The sequence below is a fragment of the Palaemon carinicauda genome, chromosome 20 (assembly GCF_036898095.1).
Source record: "Palaemon carinicauda isolate YSFRI2023 chromosome 20, ASM3689809v2, whole genome shotgun sequence".
Lineage (NCBI taxonomy): Eukaryota > Metazoa > Arthropoda > Malacostraca > Decapoda > Palaemonidae > Palaemon > Palaemon carinicauda.
Window position 1 is genome coordinate 95,472,465 of NC_090744.1, and position 21,912 is coordinate 95,494,376.

Below are 21,912 nucleotides of genomic sequence, written 5' to 3' on the forward strand. Positions count from 1 at the left end.
AATCAAAAGTACTGGAAACCTTGATCAACAGAAATTCTCCAAAAAGAAAAAGAACCTTGAATGGATTGAAGAGGAAGACATTAAATTTGTGCATAATACAACAAGGCGGAAGCATGACGTCAGTTCGGACAATGAGTTCTAGAAAGACTAAATTCTACAAAACAAATGACAAGCAACAAAAAAATATTTGGAAATAAACACATCCTCGTGTAGCAGACAGCATTTATTAAAAAAAAATTCATACAAAATAAATGTCCTCCGCTGTTAAATCAGCTTTTTTTTAAATGTTACATACAAAAGAATTGTCAAAAGAGTGGGAACACTTTCTAATTCACAAATGTACATTTGCAATATCATATTGCAATATCATGTATATAATCTTTGCATTTATAATGTCACTAGGCCTTGGAAGTTTTTATTTTTAAACACTGCTCATTCTAACACAGTTCCAGAGGATTAGCAGCTATACACACAGGAACTTTATTTTACCAACCCTTGCTGTCATGAGGGAATAATTTTTTTTTAGGAATAGATATTTTCCAACAACCTCTATAAGTTTGTTATTTCTAAACCATACTTCAATGTCCTCTAGAGAAAAATATATCTTCCAGCAATTCAAGTCAATAGTCGCATTCCATACTTTATACTTCACATACAATATAGTAAAATGACAATCATTACAGTGCACATATTTACAAGTTTTCCTACATGAAATAATATTGGCATTTATAAAAAAAAACATTTATGGACTAGAAATATATCTGTGATAATAAAACAATTAGAAAAAGATATTATGAAATAGTACTGTAATGCTCCCAAATTAAACAGGTTTAAGATCTCCGTAGGTTCATGGGAAAAAAGAAAATCCTACCAGCAAACACCACAAACTACTTAAATTCCAATACTTTATACAAAACACCACAAACTTCTTGAATTTCAATACTTTATACAATACAATCACCAAACAATGAATATGCAAAATAGTATAACAGTAAAATTAACAAACCCAGCTATTTATGATATTTAACATTATCCAAAATATATCACAGTCTTCATTAAAAAACTCTCTACTAAGAAAAAGTTTTGAATAAATACTTCAAAGAATCCAGTCTAAGGTATCCTTGTATATAGCAAATTCATATTAGAAAATAAAACTAAACAATTTCATAAACAATAAGAGAAACTAAAATAAATAATCGGCCCAAAACTAAATCAGAGCCTTTTTTTTATTTTCATTATTTCCAAACAACAAAGTTGCAAAAACTGCAAAACAAAAACAATACCGGTACGGTACGCCCCACAATATGTTACATCCACTTTCTAGACAATAGTTGCCTAACCTAATTACCCACTGGAAGGGACAAGACTGGAGATCATAGTTTAGCTCACTTTGAGCAAAAAATATACAAAAACTATTCATACTAGCTTTTAACTATAAAATGGCCTCAATGAAATATATGTACTCGAGACAAATATTTCCATCATCTTGAAATTGGATGGTTAAGAAACTAGTTTATTATGGAACATTGTTGCTGGAGTCTTAGGTTGCGAGTTCAGTAATGTGAGATTGGTAGGCTACTTTCAGTTAAAAGATTAATAAGATTTTATGATAAAATATCTAAAAATTAAAAAAAATATTCATACAATATATATTTGCCAACTAAAAGTACAGTATTACTGGTTACAATGTCTGATAATGGTACAATTCTCCAAATTCATTCATAAACAGTACCTATATAATTGCCCAACATTGAAAATGTTACCACATTTATTTAAATGGCATGAATATTAATGAATCAAAATATCCAAGCAGTGTGGTCATATTACGTAACTACCATGATGCTCTTGATTTTCTCCACTTTTGGTGAAACTTAGAACTTGCACAACACAAACCCAATGAATATTGGGACAAGAATTTCTTGATACCACTACAGACAAAGTACAACAAAGGCATTATTTTCAAGTAATGGCACTTATTAGCTGAAACATTGTACATTTGACATTTTAGTTTAACAGAGGAAATGGTCAACAGAAAGAATTTTCGTAAGTTATGAAATTACTAACGAACATTTCTATCACAAATGGAGCATTACAAAATTTCTATTATATTGTCAAATTTTAATTAAAAACTATCCATAAAAAAAATTCAACAATACTCCATACGCTGATCTCTATATATTATTAAATGTAGGAGAAATTAACACATACAAAACTTGACAATATAGCATAAACCTAAAACAGTAATAGACCGTAGCAAGAAACAAATTATGGTTATTCAGATAAACACAACTGCTTATTTTCTTCTTGATGACTTTACAGAAGTTTTTGAATGCTTCACAAAGGTCTCTTCTACTTCTCTTTCCGAGGACGACCTGGCTTTCTCCGTGTCTGAATGTGAACTGGTTTTTTCAATTTTTGCATGGGTTCTGAAATGGGATGAATAATTAACATACAGGTTCGATAATCAACTAAACACTTCTTAAATAAGGATCACCAGTAGTGGCTTTAGTTACCAGTTACCAGAAATGATAAATAAAATCAGCACATCCTTACATCACATTATTAAAATAACAATCTAATTAACAATCATACCAATTATGTGATACTGTACAGTAGTTCATCACAAATACTCACCAAAAAGTTTCTAATAATTTTACTCAAAGTGAAGGAACAAACGGGTAGCAAATTATAGTACCACAACATATTTTCATTTCATTAAAACTGGGAACAAGTTCCATGACATTTCCATATATTGCTCGAACGATACATACAGTATTAAAACTTGAAGGAAGAGTTGTCCCATTAAATAGTTAAAGAAATGTAAATTTGATGACAAATTGTACATCCCATTATTTTCAGCTCTAATATTGTATTCATTGACTCTGAGGAGATTGAAATTAAGGTACAATATTTGGAGTCCCTAAAATAGAATAAACAGACTGAAATTAAAATAAGACAATTACTGGACCAACCCCTAACTAACTAAACTAACTATCTATTATCTATTCTATCTAGCAGGGGAAAGAAGAGATGATGGAGTGGCGAGCTAAGAATATTTGTGGGTATAGACTGGCATAAAAAGACCATAAACAAATGCAAGTGGAAGAACTTTTCTGAAGCCTTTGTCCTGCAGTGGACCATCAACGGCAGCTGCAGCTGATATAGAAATAGAGATATATCATATTATATACACGATTATCGATGGATGTATAGAGTCATCGTTTTGTTTACTGTACTAGCAATAAGTTCATTTAGCCATTTCTCACATCACACAATCGCATTAATATCGCCTTTGGTAGAAGGGAGTTAGCGAGTCATCAGCTGATTACCAAAAGAAATATCTTGCTATTGCACTATAATAACGAAGCAAATGAAAATATTTTTTTTTCTATTTCATATGAATGATAATTGGTGGTTTATATTTTATGTCTATTGAGTGAGTATTTGTAAGTGATTAGTTGGGTGTTTGAGGGTTGTCAAACTTCCCTATACAAATTTTTCCTAGTGTTAAGACGCAGGGTGATTTTTGGGGTAATTTTTCAGGCAAAAAGGTGCGTCTTATGACACGGGAAATACGGTACTTTAAAACAAAATTTGATACATCAATAAATTGGAGGCTCTTAGAATTTTCTTTCCATTTGAGAGAACTTAATTATACAGTAAATTATTTTATATGCAAGGTAAAATACATTTCATAAAATCACTATAAATAAGAAATGTTTAATAAACAACCAATGTACATACTTCAAGAAAAACTTGCTGTAATTCCTCCACACAAAAGCTAACTCTTGTCTTCATTAAACCTTTAAATGACAGCATCTGAATTATTTCACAATTTAGAAAAAAGATCAATGATAACAACATTCAGCTGCCTTCTTCTTAGTCTTTAAGATGGTAATTAGTGAAGTGTTACATGCAATAATTGTAACGTCTTCTACATTGTTAGGATCCCATATAAAAGTTTTCGACTGGACCACAATGACCAAAATAAATTTGACAGGCTGCCCAATCTAGAGCCTGTGTTCCACATAAGGTGGGCCAATCATAATTTACTGAGCCAAAATAACAACTAGTTTACAATCAAGCAAATATGATATTCATGCATAATAGAAATCAGCAAAACATTACACACAAACATGATTGGAATACAAATTCTACACCATATGACTGAAATATCCAACAAAAAATCTGTCCACAATTAAAAATAATTGAAAATCTAACACACCACAAAATGAACATTAATAACTTGCATAAAAGAACAGAGCTTGAATTTTTTTTTTTAAGTATCTCTTAGCTGAACTATGTTCTCGATAATACAATAAGGCAACATTATTTGTGAATATATTATTCACTTGTAAATGCCCTTTGAGATATTAATTTGTGCCAAACCAAAGCTATGACAGAAACAGTGGGTATGTTACTATTATTTATAAACCTAATATTTTATGATTTAAATTGAACATCTTCAACATACTTAACAATCCTTCCTTGAGGCTGTGGAGGTGAAAAGAGAAATTCAACTGCTTCCCCCATTAAACTCTGAAGGGCTGAAAGGTAAGCATGAAAAAATAACTAAAGAAAATTAGCAAAACCTAATAAAAAGATATTGCAAAAAAATATAATATACCACCAAAACATATATGAAACAATCTACAGAAGCAATTTCAAATCAGCTAGCTTAACTAGACAAAAAAAGCCAGGTACAATGCAAAAGAAAATTAAGCGCTATTCGCTATGCCAATGAAATTACTTCTATTACTAATGCAAAATCTATAAATAAGTACAGTAACTATTAACCAGCATTAGCTCAAATAATTCTACAAATTGAAAGCGGTTGCATTTCAAAAAAAACAACTATGATCATATCATTCTTGTTGTACGAGTAACCATTCAATTATGTTACACTACTCTCTGTACTCTTTAATTCCTTTTCATTTTCCCCTGGTCTATAAACCATATGCCTTTTAAAGGAAGGCTTAAAATATTAATAACTTTGAAAACCATTGTAATGTAGTTTATAGTTTCTTTAGTACGCTATTCATAATAAATCATCTTCCCTACCCATACAAATCAAAATGGTAATTTTAACCAAAGAAATACCATTTATGATTTGTTTGCATAAAAACAGTATTTGTTACACAAAGTACATCATTGCAAATGAAAAAACAAAACACAAGAAAAACATGGTTAGAATGAAACATTAGCAGGATGAGATTAGTAAAATCAAATGTTAGCAGGTAAAAAATACCTACACACAAAACTGACTTTTGTACATACCTCTTGATTGTCTTGCGGTGATGACAGGCTTTGGTTCGGCAAAAATAAATTGTGGTTTGGAAGTGACTTCTTCTTTTTCAACTTTCTTCTCGGAATCTGTGCTCACTTCAATCATTAATTTGGATTCTTTGTTTGATTTCTTATTCTCGTTTATATCAATACTTACTGCCTGACTTCCAGACTCTATTTCTAAGACAGATGCCTCAAGGTCTTTTGTTGTTCTTCGAATGGATTTGAGAGGCTTCTTTACCTTAGAGGATTCCGTCTCACTATCTTCTCCTGGTGATGATGCTCCATTATTAATCACTAATAAAGGTGAACCTTAACTTTATCGGTTAAATCCAATCCTAACTTTTGTGCTCTACATAAACCTCAACTTATCTAGTTAATAATTTCACTAGTCAATAATAATTTAGATTTCCACCATAAAGACACATCCAACTATTATCAAATGGCATTTGCAAAGGCTGTTTATAAAGAAATCCATCCTTGAGATAAAAGTCACCATGTATGTGTGTGTGTATATACATACATACATACATACATACAGAGAGAGAGAGAGAGAGAGAGAGAGAGAGAGAGAGAGAGAGAGAGAGAGAGAGAGAGAGATAAAAGTCACCATGTATGTGTGTGTGTATATATATACATACATACATACAGAGAGAGAGAGAGAGAGAGAGAGAGAGAGAGAGAGAGAGAGAGAGAGAGAGAGAGAGAGAGAGAGAGAGAGAGAGAGAGAGAGAGAGAGAGAGTGTGTGTGTGTGTGTGTGTGAAAACCATAGTTAATGGATATTATAAAAGAAAATTAAGTTCAGATGGGAACAGACTTGATGCTATGTAATGCTCTGTATAACAGCTGGTGTTACAAAAGATTCTGTAAATACTGTAGTTGAATGCCAATATGTTGGATACAGGAGTTGATATTAAGAGATCTTAAAATAAAAAAGCAACTGCCTGATTACTGATAAGTAAGAATACTGTATCCTATCAAAATTTGTGACATGTATGAGGCTTGTATATTTTATGCAGGAGAGAGATGTGCACTTGCAAAGAAATTAAGAAGTTTTGAAGAGATTTTATTACAAAATGTGGAGCTTCATGGCAGGAATGCACTGGAAGATGATATTGAAAATTAGTTAGTTGCTGCTAAGATGTGATGACCAGAGGCTGGAAAAGAGCTCAAAGATCGAGATGGTTCAGACATTGTGATGGTATGGGGAGGAGATTTAGTCAAAATGGTAACGGGCATGGACATAGCATAAAATGGACAAGTGTAAAGAAGCCGAAAATTATGGATAAACACCAACTGCTATCTTTCAGCTTCTTCTTTCATCACTGATTTCTACTATTGATCAGATGCTCCAAAATTATATTTCTATAGTATAACCAGATCACTTGGTTATGTTTATAGATTGTCATGGAGCCGGCTCAAAAGAATTTGTAAAGTTATTATGTAAAAATTGAAGGAAGGTAAGTCAAGTTGAACAGTTAAATAGGAAGAGGTCGCCTGTAATTTTTGACTAGCAAAGAACTCTTACTACTGTTAGCTTTGAATAGAATAATGCAAACTGTTAGCAGTAACAGTAGTTAAATTCAGTGAAAGTTTGTGAAAAACAAAATACCAAGGCCAAGCAATGCAACTAATTGCTGAATAGATAGTAGATTTTACTTTTAAAACTGCCAGCAGTATGCCAAGTTACGTCCCGCTATAAATGATATGCTTTATGGGGCATTCCACCTAAAATACTCTTACTTTCCCAACAATTTTTTCTTGGAAACTAATGATTTAATTTCACTTTAAATACATTTTTTGTTGGTTTATATCCATCATTTTCCTAACTTCCTGTCTGAAGTTTTCCCTCCAGCCATAACTTCATTAAACCAAAGTTCTAAAAATAATCATAATCATTAGCAAACGAATGGTTTATAGTTATAAGACTTTTTTATGGATGCACTCTTCAACTTCACCAGTTCTTGGGGCAAGTCTTAAACAGGTTGTACACCTTTGAAATACTGTATCATCACCACATGCATGTTACAATAAGGCTTTATAAGAAATCAAGAATAGTGTTGGAAACCAGTTTTTTTATATTTATTTCTAAACTGTATTAGCCTAATATTCATATTGCCTTTCTCTGGAAGCTATTTTATTGTCATTTACCCTTGAAAATAAAGATTTTCCTGTTTTCTTTCCTTTCAATGCCTTTAGTAAAGTAATACAACAATCTAGTGGTTAACGGCAATAACCAATGGCTGTGTGTCTGTCTTAAGTCTCCAAGTCAAAAAATTTTCCTATCCTCTTGACACCATGTCAGTGGGGGAGGGGGTTAACATGTATATGAATAAGAAAAATTATAGAAATAAATTTTACTATTAGAATTCCATTTACTTCCACGAACCTCCCGTGATTCTCACATTGCTGGCCTATTCTTTCTACATCCTCCTCTGTCCTTAAACAAGTAACAACACTGAGATTACCAAACAATTCTTCTTTGCTCAAGGGGTTAACCACTGCACTGTAATTGTTCAGTGACTACTTTCATCTTAGTAAGGGTAGAAGAGACTAGATATGGAGAAGGACACACCAAAATCAAACCTTTGGTCTCTAAGTCTTGGGTAATGACAGAGCCTTTGTACCATGGCCTTCCACTAATTTGGATTAGAGTTCTCTTGCTTGAGGGTACACTTGGGGATGCTGTTCTATCTTATTTCTCTTCCGCTTGTTTTTTTTTTTATATATTATTTTCTTTGTAATAAATATTATATTATTTTCTTTGTAATAAATATTATATTATTTTCTTTGTAATAAATATTATATTATTTTCTTTGTAATAAATATTTTATAAGTTTGTAAATGACTAGGATATTACATAATTTCTAATCACTTTGTTCCTTCAAATATACTAATATTTGCTTATTGAACTTTTAAGTAAAAATGATATATTCTCTATAAATGTGTTATGTCATTTTAACTAAATTTACAATAATAGCAAAGGTAATGAGTTACTTTATGAATAGATATAGAAAGATCTAAAAAAAACAAATATAAAGGCAGTAAACAGTAAATGTTCTATAACAACTATGAACACCATTAATATTTTTGCAAATAGATAAGATTCTATAAGATAGGATTGTAAAATATTTAGGAATCTTTATTATCATTACACAAGACAATATATATGATAAGTTGTGATGATTACTTTTAAAAAATAGCCTAAAAAATCATAACAAGGAGTGCAGTAAGTCAAAACACACTATCCCCTATAGGCCAGTGCTCCACACCAACCCACTATCCATGGAGCCTCCGCACCCATTATTCCTGGGGTGATATGCCACGGCGCAATATAAAGTTAACTGTGATGGTTTGTAACAAAATAACAAAGTGGTAAAGGGATGAAATATTTGAATGATATATGTTCGAAGTTAGTACAAAGGCGTTGGTGATGGTATGCATTAGATTCTGAAGCATTGCATTTTTGTCAAGATAGCCGCACCACCAGACTGGTGTAAAATGACATTGCTGCACTTTTCGGGTTAAGTGCCGTATGAAGTTCGGTGCTGGCGTTATTACCTTTATCATGCCCACTATAATCAACTTTAGTCTTCTCTTGATTTTCCCCAGAACTAAAAGGAAGTTTCCTTTTAAGATTTGAGCTTTAAATTTGGTCCGCAACCAGAAAAACATATTTTTACCCAAAACTATCCAACAAGAGAGACATAGAGAATGTGACTCATGATCGCCTAAGAACAATTTGCTTAAGCAATCTATGCAGTAATTACTGACAAAATTAGACACCACTAAAAAATAAAATTTGAACAATGTTTGCCCAAGTCATTGGTCATTGCCTACTATACTGGCTCATTACTTTACTAAGGGCATAAGTTTATTGGAGAAAGAAAAGGGATTTTCTTAAATTTGAGGTGTAAATGAAGATAAAACTGAGCTTCCAGAGAATATAAACATCAAGGGAGGTTCATAGAAATAGTAATTAATAGAATGATTAAAAGTAACTACCATAGTTAGTTACTCCACATTCGCTAGTATATGTCCACACGAGCTTACTACCTAAAATAAAGCCAAGCAACAGATAACCATTGTATTCATCCAGATCACTAAAGTCCAAGGAAAACAAGTCAGCATCTCAAATGAACTAACAGAATACAGTACAATCAATCCCCAATCATCATGCACTCCAACAAACAGTTAAAAACCAAGTCATAACAAATCACAGGGGAAACAAAATCCAAAACCCACAAAATTTTCACCTGCAGTGTTGGGCTCTGATTATTTAGTCTTATCAGTCATCATGCTTTCTATGAGTCACACTCCGATTACTGTACAGTACTACACTAAATTTAATCTAAAATTGAAAGAGAACAAAGGAAAAACTACTAAAGTAAAACTCCAGGAATTCCTAAATTAGATTAAAAGCCTTGAATGGTCTTGTAACTTGGTGCTATTTGCATCGATTAAAATTAAATCATGGATTTATAAGATATGGAGATCAATCATAGCCCAACGAAGTACAGGGATTCACAGTAAATTGAACTACAACTCACCTGGAGCTTCTGATGGCTCTGAGTATAACTTCAGTGAACTGACTGACCGTCTTGGCATTTTGAATTTCCTACCCTGAGAGATCATGGACTTTTTCAATAAACTACTTCGACGAAGACGTTTCACTGTTTTTCCAGCATCCAATAGTTTCAGAGCTATCTCTGGGCTCTCTGCAGGCACTGCAAGATGTTCAAAACCACAAGATCAATATAACAATCTTCATAGAAACAAAAAGATATGAATCTTACTAGTTTATGAAACAACTTATTACTATAAATACCTTATATTTTTTTTTAAATACAGACCATTACTTTACAAATGCTTTATTTGAGGAGTACAAAAATGAATTCAAATTCAGTATGAAGTAAAACTACTTAGAGTGACATAACCAAGTGGCGGAACCTAGTCTACTGAATGGAATTCTCTCCCACCTTGACAACTAGGTAGGTGAAAAGACAGTACAGGGAGATATGGGTAGGGATGGAGTTTTGAGTAAAAAGAAATTATTTGTACATTTGAAGCAGCAAAATGGGTGTTATTTGTTTTGAGTAAACAGAAAAAACTGAATTCAAGTACAGTATAGCCTAGATGTAGTTGAGTTAATCATCTAAAAACATGGAGCCTGGTGTATAACTACTTGGGTAAATAAGAGAAAAGATAAGCAAAAAAATAAACATTTATTAAAATTATAAAACATTTCACTAGCACAAGACAGAAAGCTAATACTTCACAAGATCTCTACCAACCCTGCAACAGGTGTAAATAAAACTTGCCTGCTTTTACTTAGCTGAGAAAAAGATATAGGCAAAATTTGACAGTAATAAATCATATGTTAAGAGAAGTGAGGTGAAGATAATCAGATAAAAATATTTTCTCATCCATCATTGAGTCTATTTTTAATATCCTCACATGACTACAATTTTGGTAATGGCAGTGTGAACTTTTAACTTGAATTCATAATCTGGACATTACTCTGCTTGTGTGTTGTATACACCACCAAAGAATGTTCACTGCACTGGTAATGTAGCTATTTATATGGACTAGATCTTTTGATGAAAAGATTTTGAAAATAACAATCTTTGCACTCGATGGTTAACCCCTTTGCTACGATGACATCAGGATAGATCAAAACATGCCTGGTAATACTAACCTTGATGTCTGGATACGCTATCTTAATTATTATTATTACAAGCTAAGCTACGAAAGAGTACAGCACATTGATATACCTCACACTAAGTTCACACCCAGGGAATTTCATTAAAAATTCTCCTCTCCCTAATATTAGCCCCTCCTCCTCCAGTCTTCAGCCAACCCACAGAGTTTTGGGGATTCTAGACTTTATTTCTGAATATTTAAGAGCTATTTTGTTACTATACAATAATCACACCACTCCCTCTAGCCAATGATGACATTCCCTACTCGAGGCATTACTCAAAACCCCCCTAACACCCCCAACTTGGAGACATTGGAGACCATAACATCTCCTCCTAACACCAACCGAAATACTTGCCATTTTAGTACTAATACTTGATTATATAAGATCTATTTTAGTGTAATCACATCTCTGCACACCACCAACCGAAATACTTGCGATTCTAGTCCTTATTAATTATTATGTAAGGCCTATTTTATTGTTTTTCTATGTTGTCATAGTGTTCATAGCGAGTTAGTGGCAGTGACACGTATGGTGGAATGACAGACAAATGAACAAGCCTCAAGTCTAATGAACTAAATATTACATCTCTCTCTCTCTCTTGCAGAAATATGTATCTTCTATCATCAGTTTTTTGTTTATTGTATACATGCCTTATAAATTACTGTATACATTACAGAATATGTCTTGTGTCAAAGGAAACAAACGAATATTATCATTATATTTGTGTATAACAAAGTCCATTACTTTCGACAACTATATATAATGGAATTATTCTGGAATAACATAGAGTACTTCAAATAATATACAAGTTTTTACACAACATCGCAGTGTTTTACCGTACCTTATAATTACAAATTATAGAATACTTCTTGTGTCAAACGAAACAAATGGATCTTTTCATTACATCTGTATAACGTAAAGTCCATTATTACTGTCAGGAAGTTTTATATCTTCCGACGGCTAAGTGTGGTACAGTAGACTTATTACAGAATAACATAGAAGTTTTCTTTTTATATTTTACACATAACAGTACTTTACCATTATTTAGAGAAAATTATATAAAACAGAAATCTACGACACATTTTTTCTCTGTCTCTCTCTCTCTCATCAGTAGACAAGTTTGTTTATCGTATGCAATATACAATATTGTAGACATTTTATGTCTAAGGCAATAGATATTTTTTAATCATTTCTTTAAAAAGTGAAATATTTCACTAACGACAGTAGTTGTTTTATATATATTTTGAAGGCTATCTATCGTGGAATTATTAATAATCACTTGGCAATAACAAAATAAAAATGCTAATATAAAAATTAAGCATGACCTTCAATCAAAGGGATTAACCGGTGATGAGGTGTTGAACAGAGGTAGATGGAGAAAGCTGACCAAAAACATCGACTCCACATAGAAGTGGGAAAAGATGTAGACAAAGAAGAAGAAGAAGAAGAATAAAAATATATCTAAGAGTCGCAATTCTCGTATACAGCTACTGAGTGGGGACTGCTGCCTTGTACTGAAGGGGTTAATCATGATAAAATGTCAAAGCAAGGCAATCAAGTCTGCTATTGGTTACCCACCACTGAGACCCATAGGTAAGCTGAACAATTAAAAAATCTACAATTCAACACTTGTAGCGAGTATTCCGGTAATTTCCTACCATCGGATTTCATAACCTGAACATACTTTGGTAGAATCTCCATCAAGAAAATTAACGATGCTATAAAGGATCAGACCTGATCCTAAGTGGCTTTTACAGTATCTAATTAGAAGTCTGAAACAGTTCATAAGGCTACCAGTGTTAAAAAAAAATATTTAAAGGCATCAATTATAAACATACCTATAACTTGCCCAGGTCTGGGGAACTCGGCCATATGAATTTGGGCCAAGTATGAATGGCAATTCTTTAGAACACTTACAAACATTACAAAAATTTAATTCATGTACTTACCAACATTGTCGACATTCTGGTCTCTGTCCATTTCACTAGTGAAAACCATTTCTTTAGTATCATCAGACTCGTGAATAATCAATACTGAATCATCACTAGCTGTGCTCTTCTTTGATGACTTTCGGGTTTTAGTTTTTTCTGGTGTAAAATCTATTGTTGGTCCTTTATCTGCAAGAATTAAATACAACCTAATCATTTACATGTTCTGTACATTAAAGTAAATTATCATTTCAATGCATTTTAATATTTAGTATGTTATAATCTGCCTTTAGCTAATAACTGAACCATTCACTGGATGAAAAATGTTTGGGTTTCAATAAGCCAACGGGTACACTATACAATACCGTATGTAACCCTTGCCATACATTTAACCCTTTTACCCTCAGGCTATTTGGAAAATTCCAACCCTTAACCCCCAGGAGATTATTTTTTTCCCAGCACATTTTGCAATATATTTTTTTTTAAATTGCTCTAACAGCCTTAATGTTTGTCATAGAGAGGTCTGGTTGGTCTCATTCTCTTGGAAAATGCCTGAATTTTCTCAAAAAAAAAATTACCAAAAATTCAAAAAAAAATTTATAGCATTTTTTTGCAAGGGTACGTCCATGGGGGTAAAGGGATGGCTTTTGTGAAACGTACCAGTACAGTGAACCCTCGTTTATCGCGGTAGATAGGTTCCAGTCGCGGCCGCGATAGGTGAAAATCCGCGAAGTAGTGACACCATATTTACCTATTTATTCAACATGTATATTCAGACTTTTAAAACCTTCCCTTGTACGTAGTACTGTTAACAAACTACCCTTTAATGTACAGAACACTTAATGCATGTACTAGAGTACCCTAAACTAAAACAGGCACAAATATTAAAGGTGATTTTATATCATGCATTTCCTAAACATGCTAAAAAGCATGATAAAAAATAGCAACCAATGTTTTGTTTACTGTACATTTATCTCTGATCATAATGTAGAAACAAACTGGAGGTAGAGCTTTGCTTATTACCCAGACATATTTCCCATACTTTTCCCTTAGAACTACATCACATCTTCCTACTTTAGATATATATATATATATATATATATATATATATATATATATATATATATATATATATGTATATATACATATATATATATATGTGTGTGTGTATATATATATATATTTATATGTATACACATATACATACCTACATATATACATAAATACATGCATACATATATATATATATATATATATATATATATTACTGTATATATATGGGTTATGGAAAAAATCCGCGAAGTGGTGAATCCGCGATGGTCGAACCGCGAAGTAGCGAGGGTTCACTGTACGTCCTTAGGGGGTAAAAGGGTTAAGAAGTGTCTACTCAATGCCCAGTGGTATAGTTATGTGCACTAGATATAAATATACTGTATCATTATTAGCCAAATTAAAATTTTAATTTCTCAGCTTTCCTTACTTGCAAGGCAGGATTAACCAATCTTTTATATGGACTAAATCAGGTGGGAAAAATATCTCAAAATCATGTTATCGTTCTACAGTCATTTTCTGTTTTTATTTATACTGTATATATTTTTTTAAAATTATACACATATTCAACAAGTGCCTATTACCTACAGTGATCTACAGAACAATATTTCCTATTTAAGAAAATATATTTTTGTTTTGATAACTAGTTGGCATTACTCCACTTAAAGAAATGAGAATGCATTTATGAGAATTTACACCACTAAAGAAAACATACTGTACTTAGATTCCTTCTAATCTCTTCTGCTCTTGATAATTATTATTATTACTTGCTAAGCTACAACCCTATATGGAAAAGCAGAATGCTATAAGCCCGAGGGCTCCAACAAGGAAAATGGCCGAGTGAGGAAAGGAAATAAGGAAACAACATGAGAAGTAATTAACAATTAAAATAAATATTTTAAGAACAGTGACATTCAAATAAATCCATCATATATAAACTATAAAAACAAGAGGAAGAGAAATAAGATAGAACAGTGTGCTCAAGCAAGAGAACTCTAACCCACGACAGTGGAAGACCATGGTACAGAGGCTATGGCACTACCCAAGGCTAGAGAACAATGGTATGATTTTGGAGAGTCCTTCCCCTACTTTCCTCTTGGTAACTTTGAAGAGACTCTTTAGCTATGGTAAGCAGCTCTTCTAGGAGAAGGACACTCCAAAATCAAACCACTGTTCTCTGGTCTTGGGTAGTGCCATAGCCTCTGTACCATGGCCTTTAACTGTCTTGGGTTAGAGTTCTCTTGCTTGAGGGTACACTCGGGCACACTATTCTATCTAATGTCTCTTCCTCTTGTTTTGTTAAAGTATTTATAGTTTATTTAGGAATTATTTATTTTAATGTTGTTACTGTCCTTAAAATATTTTATTTTTCCTGGTTTCCTTTCCTCACTGGGCTATTTTCCCTGTTGGGGCCCCTGAGCTTATAGCATTCTGCTTTTCCAACTAGGAATTAATAATAAAAATATTAAGAGCTGCTTACCATAGCTAAAAAGTCTCTTCTACCCTTGCCAAGAGGAGAGTGGCCACTGAACAATTACAGTGCAGTAACCCGTTGGATGAAGAAGAATTGTTTGGTAATCTCAGTGTTGTCAAGTGTTTGAGGACAGAGGAGAAAGTGTAAAGAATATGCCAGACTATTTGGGGTATGTGTAAGCAAAGGCAAAATGAGCCGTAACTAGAGAGGAATCCAATGTAGCAGTCTCTTGCTAGTTAAAGGAACCAATAACTCTCTGACGGTAGTATCTCAATGGGTGGCTGGTGCATTAGCCACCAACCTTTTCTAATTATTTCAAAGAAAAGGGTTTGCATACATATGCTCGTCCTCCCTTTTATCTGGGAGTATATAATTCTACACAAAACTTTTCTTACTTGCATCTAGCATCTAATCCATTAAATAAAAGTGACTGCTGCACTCCAAGGAAGGACAAGTCGATCCTACCACCCATACTCGACTTGCGATATGACCGCTTTCTTAGACAAGATGTTTCTTTTCCCGTGGAGGAGCTAGGTTTGCTACATATTCTGTTGAGCAACTACCACCTGGCAAAGATAAACATTCATGGACCTATGGGTATGCTTCTGTAAAATGGGCAGCAAAGGTTATCTATCATCACCAGTTTCGTCTTTAAAAACCCTGCCACTGATAGGTTCTTACTGACAGCTAGGATAGATGAAACATGTCTAACTTCGTGAGCTTGAATCGAGGATGCTCCTTTTGCCTTCTCCTCTGAAAGTCAATGAAGCCAGGGAAAAAAAAAATTCTTCGATCTCTTCTTATTCCTTCTGTTGCTCTAGGAGGAGTCAAAGTGTCCTTCCAGGACAGGAAGGTAAGTTGGTTCTTGTAGGGAAGAGATGAAGGACTCAAAGTTGTGAACAGCTGGATTCTAGGTCCTGGCAACAAACTCCTGAACCATGGTGAGGGAGTCATTCTACACTTAAAAATTCCAGCACTTGTGACATAGGGCAACCTATACCATTCTCGAGGGGAGAGGTCTACTTGAGAGATCTGAGGACTTAAAATATGTTCCATGTAACTTTTGAGTTCCCTAGGAGGGCCAAATTGTCCCACACTCATAATCTTATGAGTCTTGGTGATTCTCTTGAAGAGTCAAGGCCTAAGTTCTACTTGAAAACTTGGATCGAGGGCTGAGCAATATCCTTCACCCATAAGAGCGAGGAGCCTCCCTGAAAAAGGATGATGAAAAATTTCTGATTATTATTATTATTATTACTATTATTATCATGCGTATGCAAGTGAAGACTCTCTAAGATGAGGCAAAGGAAGAGGAAGAACTTCAAGTTCTTCTACAGGGTCATACAAGCCATTGATGACTCTCTCATGGGGAAATAGACTACAGGAACTTATTAGGAGGCAGCACAACCAGGTGATATGTCCTTAGTGCCTTTCTAGAAGACACTGAAGACAGCAAAATCTCCTTTCTCCGACAAACAGTGATGACAGAGGAATTCCAATTTCCTTAGGAATACGTTGTTGTTAAAAGACCACACTAGTGAAGGATTAAACAGCAACCAAGAATGTGAGTACGGCAGGTTTGCACAGAAAACTGTCACACACCTACAGTTATCAGGAAATACCTTCATATTTTCTTCTTCCTCAATATCCCATAAACGCAAATCTTCAAAACATGTTCATCTAAAAGAAAACACAACGACGCCAGAAGTACGTTTTTACCATCCAGCGGCTGGAAGCAAAGTAAGAGCTAAGCAGCCTGGGGAGTAGGCAGAGCTTACCCGGCCATCTTCCAGCTAACTACTACCACCTTGTTATAAGTTTCAAATGAGAAAGGTTTGTATTCACGAAAAAATTTAAAATTTTGAAGTAATTTGTATCCTTCCTAACTAATACAGACCTGTAGCTATTTATATGGATAACCTCAAATCAATCAATCAATGAAATAAATACTACACAAAATATAAACTTTTACTTTGCTTAAATCTATGTTCGATCGTAGGCAGGAATTAAGACGTCATTCAATTTCATCAGCTGATCTGTAGCTTTAGCTGACAACATAATATATATAAACTGAAATGTCTAAAATAATCCTGGTCTTCGATGTCATCTGAACTTCGTTTAATAATTTTTGTACTTTTCTATAATCAATTCAAGATGTATTTTAACAACAGCAATTACCGATTGTTTTTATTTTGGTCTTGTTGTGAGCTGTTTTCAAGGTCCTGACAGTACCACGATTATGCTCACATATAGTTAACAGAGTACAGTATTGTTGATATGATTTTGCTCCCTATCTGTGTTCTTGAAAAAAAAAAAGAACTGTTCAATGAACTCTCGACCATATCGAACAACAATAACTACAACAACACACGAATCAGCTGTTGACGCTGACGATCCACAGCCATCTACGTACGCGATGTCAAAGATATTGAATATAAATATTGGTAAGTGTAACAATTAAGTTTATTTTATACTAATTCAATATAATTTTTATAACTTAATATGTTATTTAACCTCAGGTGTGTGTGTGTGTAAGAGGAGTGACCGGGAACCCCCGGCTCTCACACCTACCCCCTACCGCTAACTAACGGTAGAGTAGTTCAACTTGGCTAAAATGTCTTATGGCTAGATTTCAGCTTCGCTGAAAGAATAATCCCTACAAAAAGCGTAAGGTTTGTTAGTGCAGGAAAAAACAATTTATATTTAGACATGAAAGCACATGAGGCTGACAAAACTATGAATTCAGGAACTGGCCATGGTGTAAGAATTGATCACAGAATTATTAATGAAATCTCTACTAGGGCAAAGCAGCAGCAGCCTATACCCATCAGAGAGAGAGATGGATCCGTTATAAAAACAGAAGATGAAAAAAGTCAAATGTTGGATGGAAAAGTTTAGTGAGGTAATGAATAGGAGACATGAAGGGAATCATTTGATTGATATACCTGAGGCTGAGGAAGACCTTGATGTGCCCATGAATGAATTCAGTGTGTTTAAGTCGAAGCTATCCTAAAAACTAAAGAGATGGAAAGCCCCTGGATACAATGGAATAACTACCAAGATGATATTGGCCAAAAATTAAGTGAATCCCAGAATATTTAAAAGATTATTTTGCAGAATGTGGCGTGGAGAGGCAAAACCTGATGAATGGGATTTAGGAGTGTTTGTGAAAATGGCAAAAAAAGATATGACTAATTGCAATAATTACAGAAGCATCACACTTACGTCAGTTGTCATGAATATATATAGTACAGTATGCTCATTCTAACGAGAATGCTAGAGAGAAAGACTGATAAACAGTGGAGAGATGAACAAGCAGGATTTAGAAAAGGTAGAAGTTGTACTGACCAAATTTTCATTTTAAGACATGTGGTACAACAATGTGTAAAATATAGAAATCCATTTTTGATGGCATTTGTAGAGTATGAAAAACCCTTTGATAGCAGGCACTGGCGAATTTTGTGGAGAGTCCTGCATTATTATCGAGTTCCTTTTAAATATGTAAATTTGATTAAGTCTGTTCATGAACATAGCAAGTGCAAAGTTTAGGTTAGTGGAGTCCTATCAAATGAATTTCCAGTGAACAGTGGAGTACTCCAAGGGAATGTATTGTCACATATGTTGTTTATCCTTCTCATGGATTTTGTAATGATAGAGAATGGTGGAGAAGGATTGGCCTGGATTGGTAACAGGATTTCAGCAGCCCTAGAGTATGCTGACAACGCTGTCCTTTTCAGCAGAACACCACACGACTTACAAAGCTTACTTACCAGAATGCATAAAATATCACATGAGGATGGGCTCAAGATTAATAGAAGAACGACAGAGATGATGATGAGAACAGAATATGCAATGGAAGATAAAATATTATTGGAAGGAGAAAGGATTAATGAAGTAGAATCATTAAAACATTTAGGAACTATGATCTCTAATACAGGGTCTTTCGAATTTGAGTTTAATGAAAGATTGAAAAAAGCAAATCAGGCAACAACTAGGTTAAGTAAAATTTGGAAATCAAATATCCAGAAATTAGATATAACATTCAGGCTATATATCAGTTTAATGAGATCGGTGTTACTATCTGGACACAAGTCGTGGTATAAGAATGAAACAATATCCAACAGATTTTGTAGATTTCAGAACAAAACCCTCAGAAGAATATTGGGAGTTAAATGGCAAGACAGGATTAGAAATGAAACTACAGTATAGGAGAAATTACTCGAGTGCCCTATGTGGATGAGATCATGGTGAGGGGAAGATGGAGATGGTTTAACACGCTCTTCACACTCCCAAAGAGAGATTAGTTTACCAGACTTTCAACGTAGCTCCACAAGGCACTATATGGGTTGGAAGACCCAGGCCTACATGGCTGAGGACTATGAAGCATGAAGTGGGAGATGATGAGAGGATTAGTATTGATTTAAAAGCTCAAGATAGATGACTGGCGAAATCTAACCAAGGCCCTTTACATCAATAGGCGTAGGAGATGATGATAATGATTATGCAATAGTGAGTATCTCAAGTTCAGTGTAAAATTACATGACTGGCAGTCTAGCTACTTTGTTTTGCTTGAACAGTATGGGCCTTTTTTCCATCAGTAAACCTATGTTATAAGGAAAAATTTCATGACTTCGGATGGTTAGATGTTGAGAAAACGTATGAATAGTCTAGGTTTTTCTATCTTTATATCAACTACTAAAACAGCAACATAATTTATTGTCTACATCTTACCTTCTGAATAAATGTTCAGTGATTTAACAGATCGGTGTAATGACGAAGACTTAACAGATGAAGAATGAAGTAACTTTGTGGCAAGTGAAGTGCGCGTAGTTCTCTTAGCGCCTGATAGGACATCATCTATTGCAGGTATATTGGACATCCTTAAACTTCTTTTCCTTGAAATTCTTTTCCTTAAACTTCTCTCATCTTCTTCACTGCTTTCTGAATCTGGAATATTTACCCATTGTCTTAACACTATATATCACTGAGACAAATTATCAGGTTTTGGTAAATATTTAATCCAACATCTTATTGAAATCAATACTTTAGCTTCATAAAATCAATTTTCTGTAAGCTCAAAATGAAATGATTGATGGACTTAAGATGAACTAGTTCTGAATTCTGTATGCTCAAGTCAATCTATACAGTATAGATAGTTTATAACTATGAACAAAATCTATGTACCCAAATAAAACAAACAACCAAGAACATCTGAAGTTATTTATAAACATCACAAGTGCTAGGTCATAGCTATATGATCTTTAATAAAGTCATGAAATGAGTTCATACAATCTTTAAAAAATCAACCAATCTAAGTAGGAATTTTTTTTCAAGCTACTTCTTCAAGAAAGATTTTAAATTGACAAAGTTTAATGTTATGAAGGTTTAAGTGTCAATATTATATTGCCTATCTGCAACTGATAAATTACATCTTTGGACTATACTCTATGTAATTAAACATCCACTTCATTCAACTTGAAAATGATTATTCAACCAGCTCAGAAGTTGAAATCCTTGACTTTCTGTACTGACACAGGGTCTGGTTCTTGGGGGAAAATATCAATTATATCATACAAGGCAAAATGTCTTAAAAATTCGATAAAATGTATGATAATTATCTATTCTATAATAATGTAATATTTGCAGGGACACTTAATCATCAAAAGGGATGGAAAGTCAATACATAAAAAAAAGTAAAAGTCTTACTTTTAGATTTGTCCTGAAGACCTCATTATGTTTTTTTTTTTTTTTTTTTTTTTTTTTTTGTCAGATTTCTCCTCCCCTTCTTTGGTCTTTCCCTCATATGGTCACTTTTATAAATCTTGTTCCAATCACCACCTCTTATTCAAGAATTGAAAAAAACTAAATTTTTACCTTTCACACTGGTGATGGGACTGGATGTCATACTTTTCACTGCATCTGCTGATGGCTTCTGAAAAAAAAATTACATCATTGTACTTGAATATTAATCCAAGAATATAAACTGGTAAGAGATTTTTATCCAGTAACTCCTGCAACAGTTGAAATCTTGCAATACCAATTTTCTACAAGTATATAAAGCGGCGTAATAATTTTTAAATGTGAATCATATCCCAGTAACCATGAATGACTATTTCAAATCTCGCTTCCAAATCAAACTATATAAAATTAACCATTCCACCTCTGAGGTCTTGTTCTCTGATAGCAAACTAACATAAAGGTCCTTAGAATGATTGGAAAAAAAAATCCAGCTGTCGTAAATATAGATAAAGACAGAAGGGTGTAAGCACTCAAGCTGATGCTAATAAGTTATAATACAACAATCATAATAAAAACAAATACAACTGCAAGAAATAGAATACTACATGGAAATAGAAAAAACACAGTTGAGTGCATTAAATGAAAAGGCAGTAAGAGCAAAAATTGAAAGGCAAGCAATATGATCATTATAAATAATTTTATAAATAGCTACTTGCAACAACTTGATTTC

General features: G+C 33.5%; 1 protein-coding gene across 4 annotated transcripts in view; it reads right to left on the bottom strand.

The window, feature by feature from the left end:
- Positions 1-208: 208 nt before the first annotated feature.
- Positions 209-21,912, bottom strand: part of LOC137614326 (protein ELYS-like) — a 111,000-nt gene continuing 89,296 nt past the window's right edge. For 2 of the 4 annotated variants that reach the window (XM_068344087.1, XM_068344086.1), the window contains 7 exons: positions 21,318-21,375; positions 20,175-20,390; positions 12,941-13,108; positions 9,838-10,014; positions 5,278-5,556; positions 4,475-4,547; positions 209-2,426 (listed from right to left, as the gene is read on the bottom strand). In XM_068344087.1, coding sequence (XP_068200188.1) covers positions 2,294-2,426; positions 4,475-4,547; positions 5,278-5,556; positions 9,838-10,014; positions 12,941-13,108; positions 20,175-20,390; positions 21,318-21,375 — 1,104 coding nt within the window. In that variant the 3' untranslated portion in view covers positions 209-2,293. The remainder of the gene's footprint in view (positions 2,427-4,474; positions 4,548-5,277; positions 5,557-9,837; positions 10,015-12,940; positions 13,109-20,174; positions 20,391-21,317; positions 21,376-21,912) is intronic. The other 2 variants (XM_068344088.1, XM_068344089.1) reach the window with 2 other exon arrangements.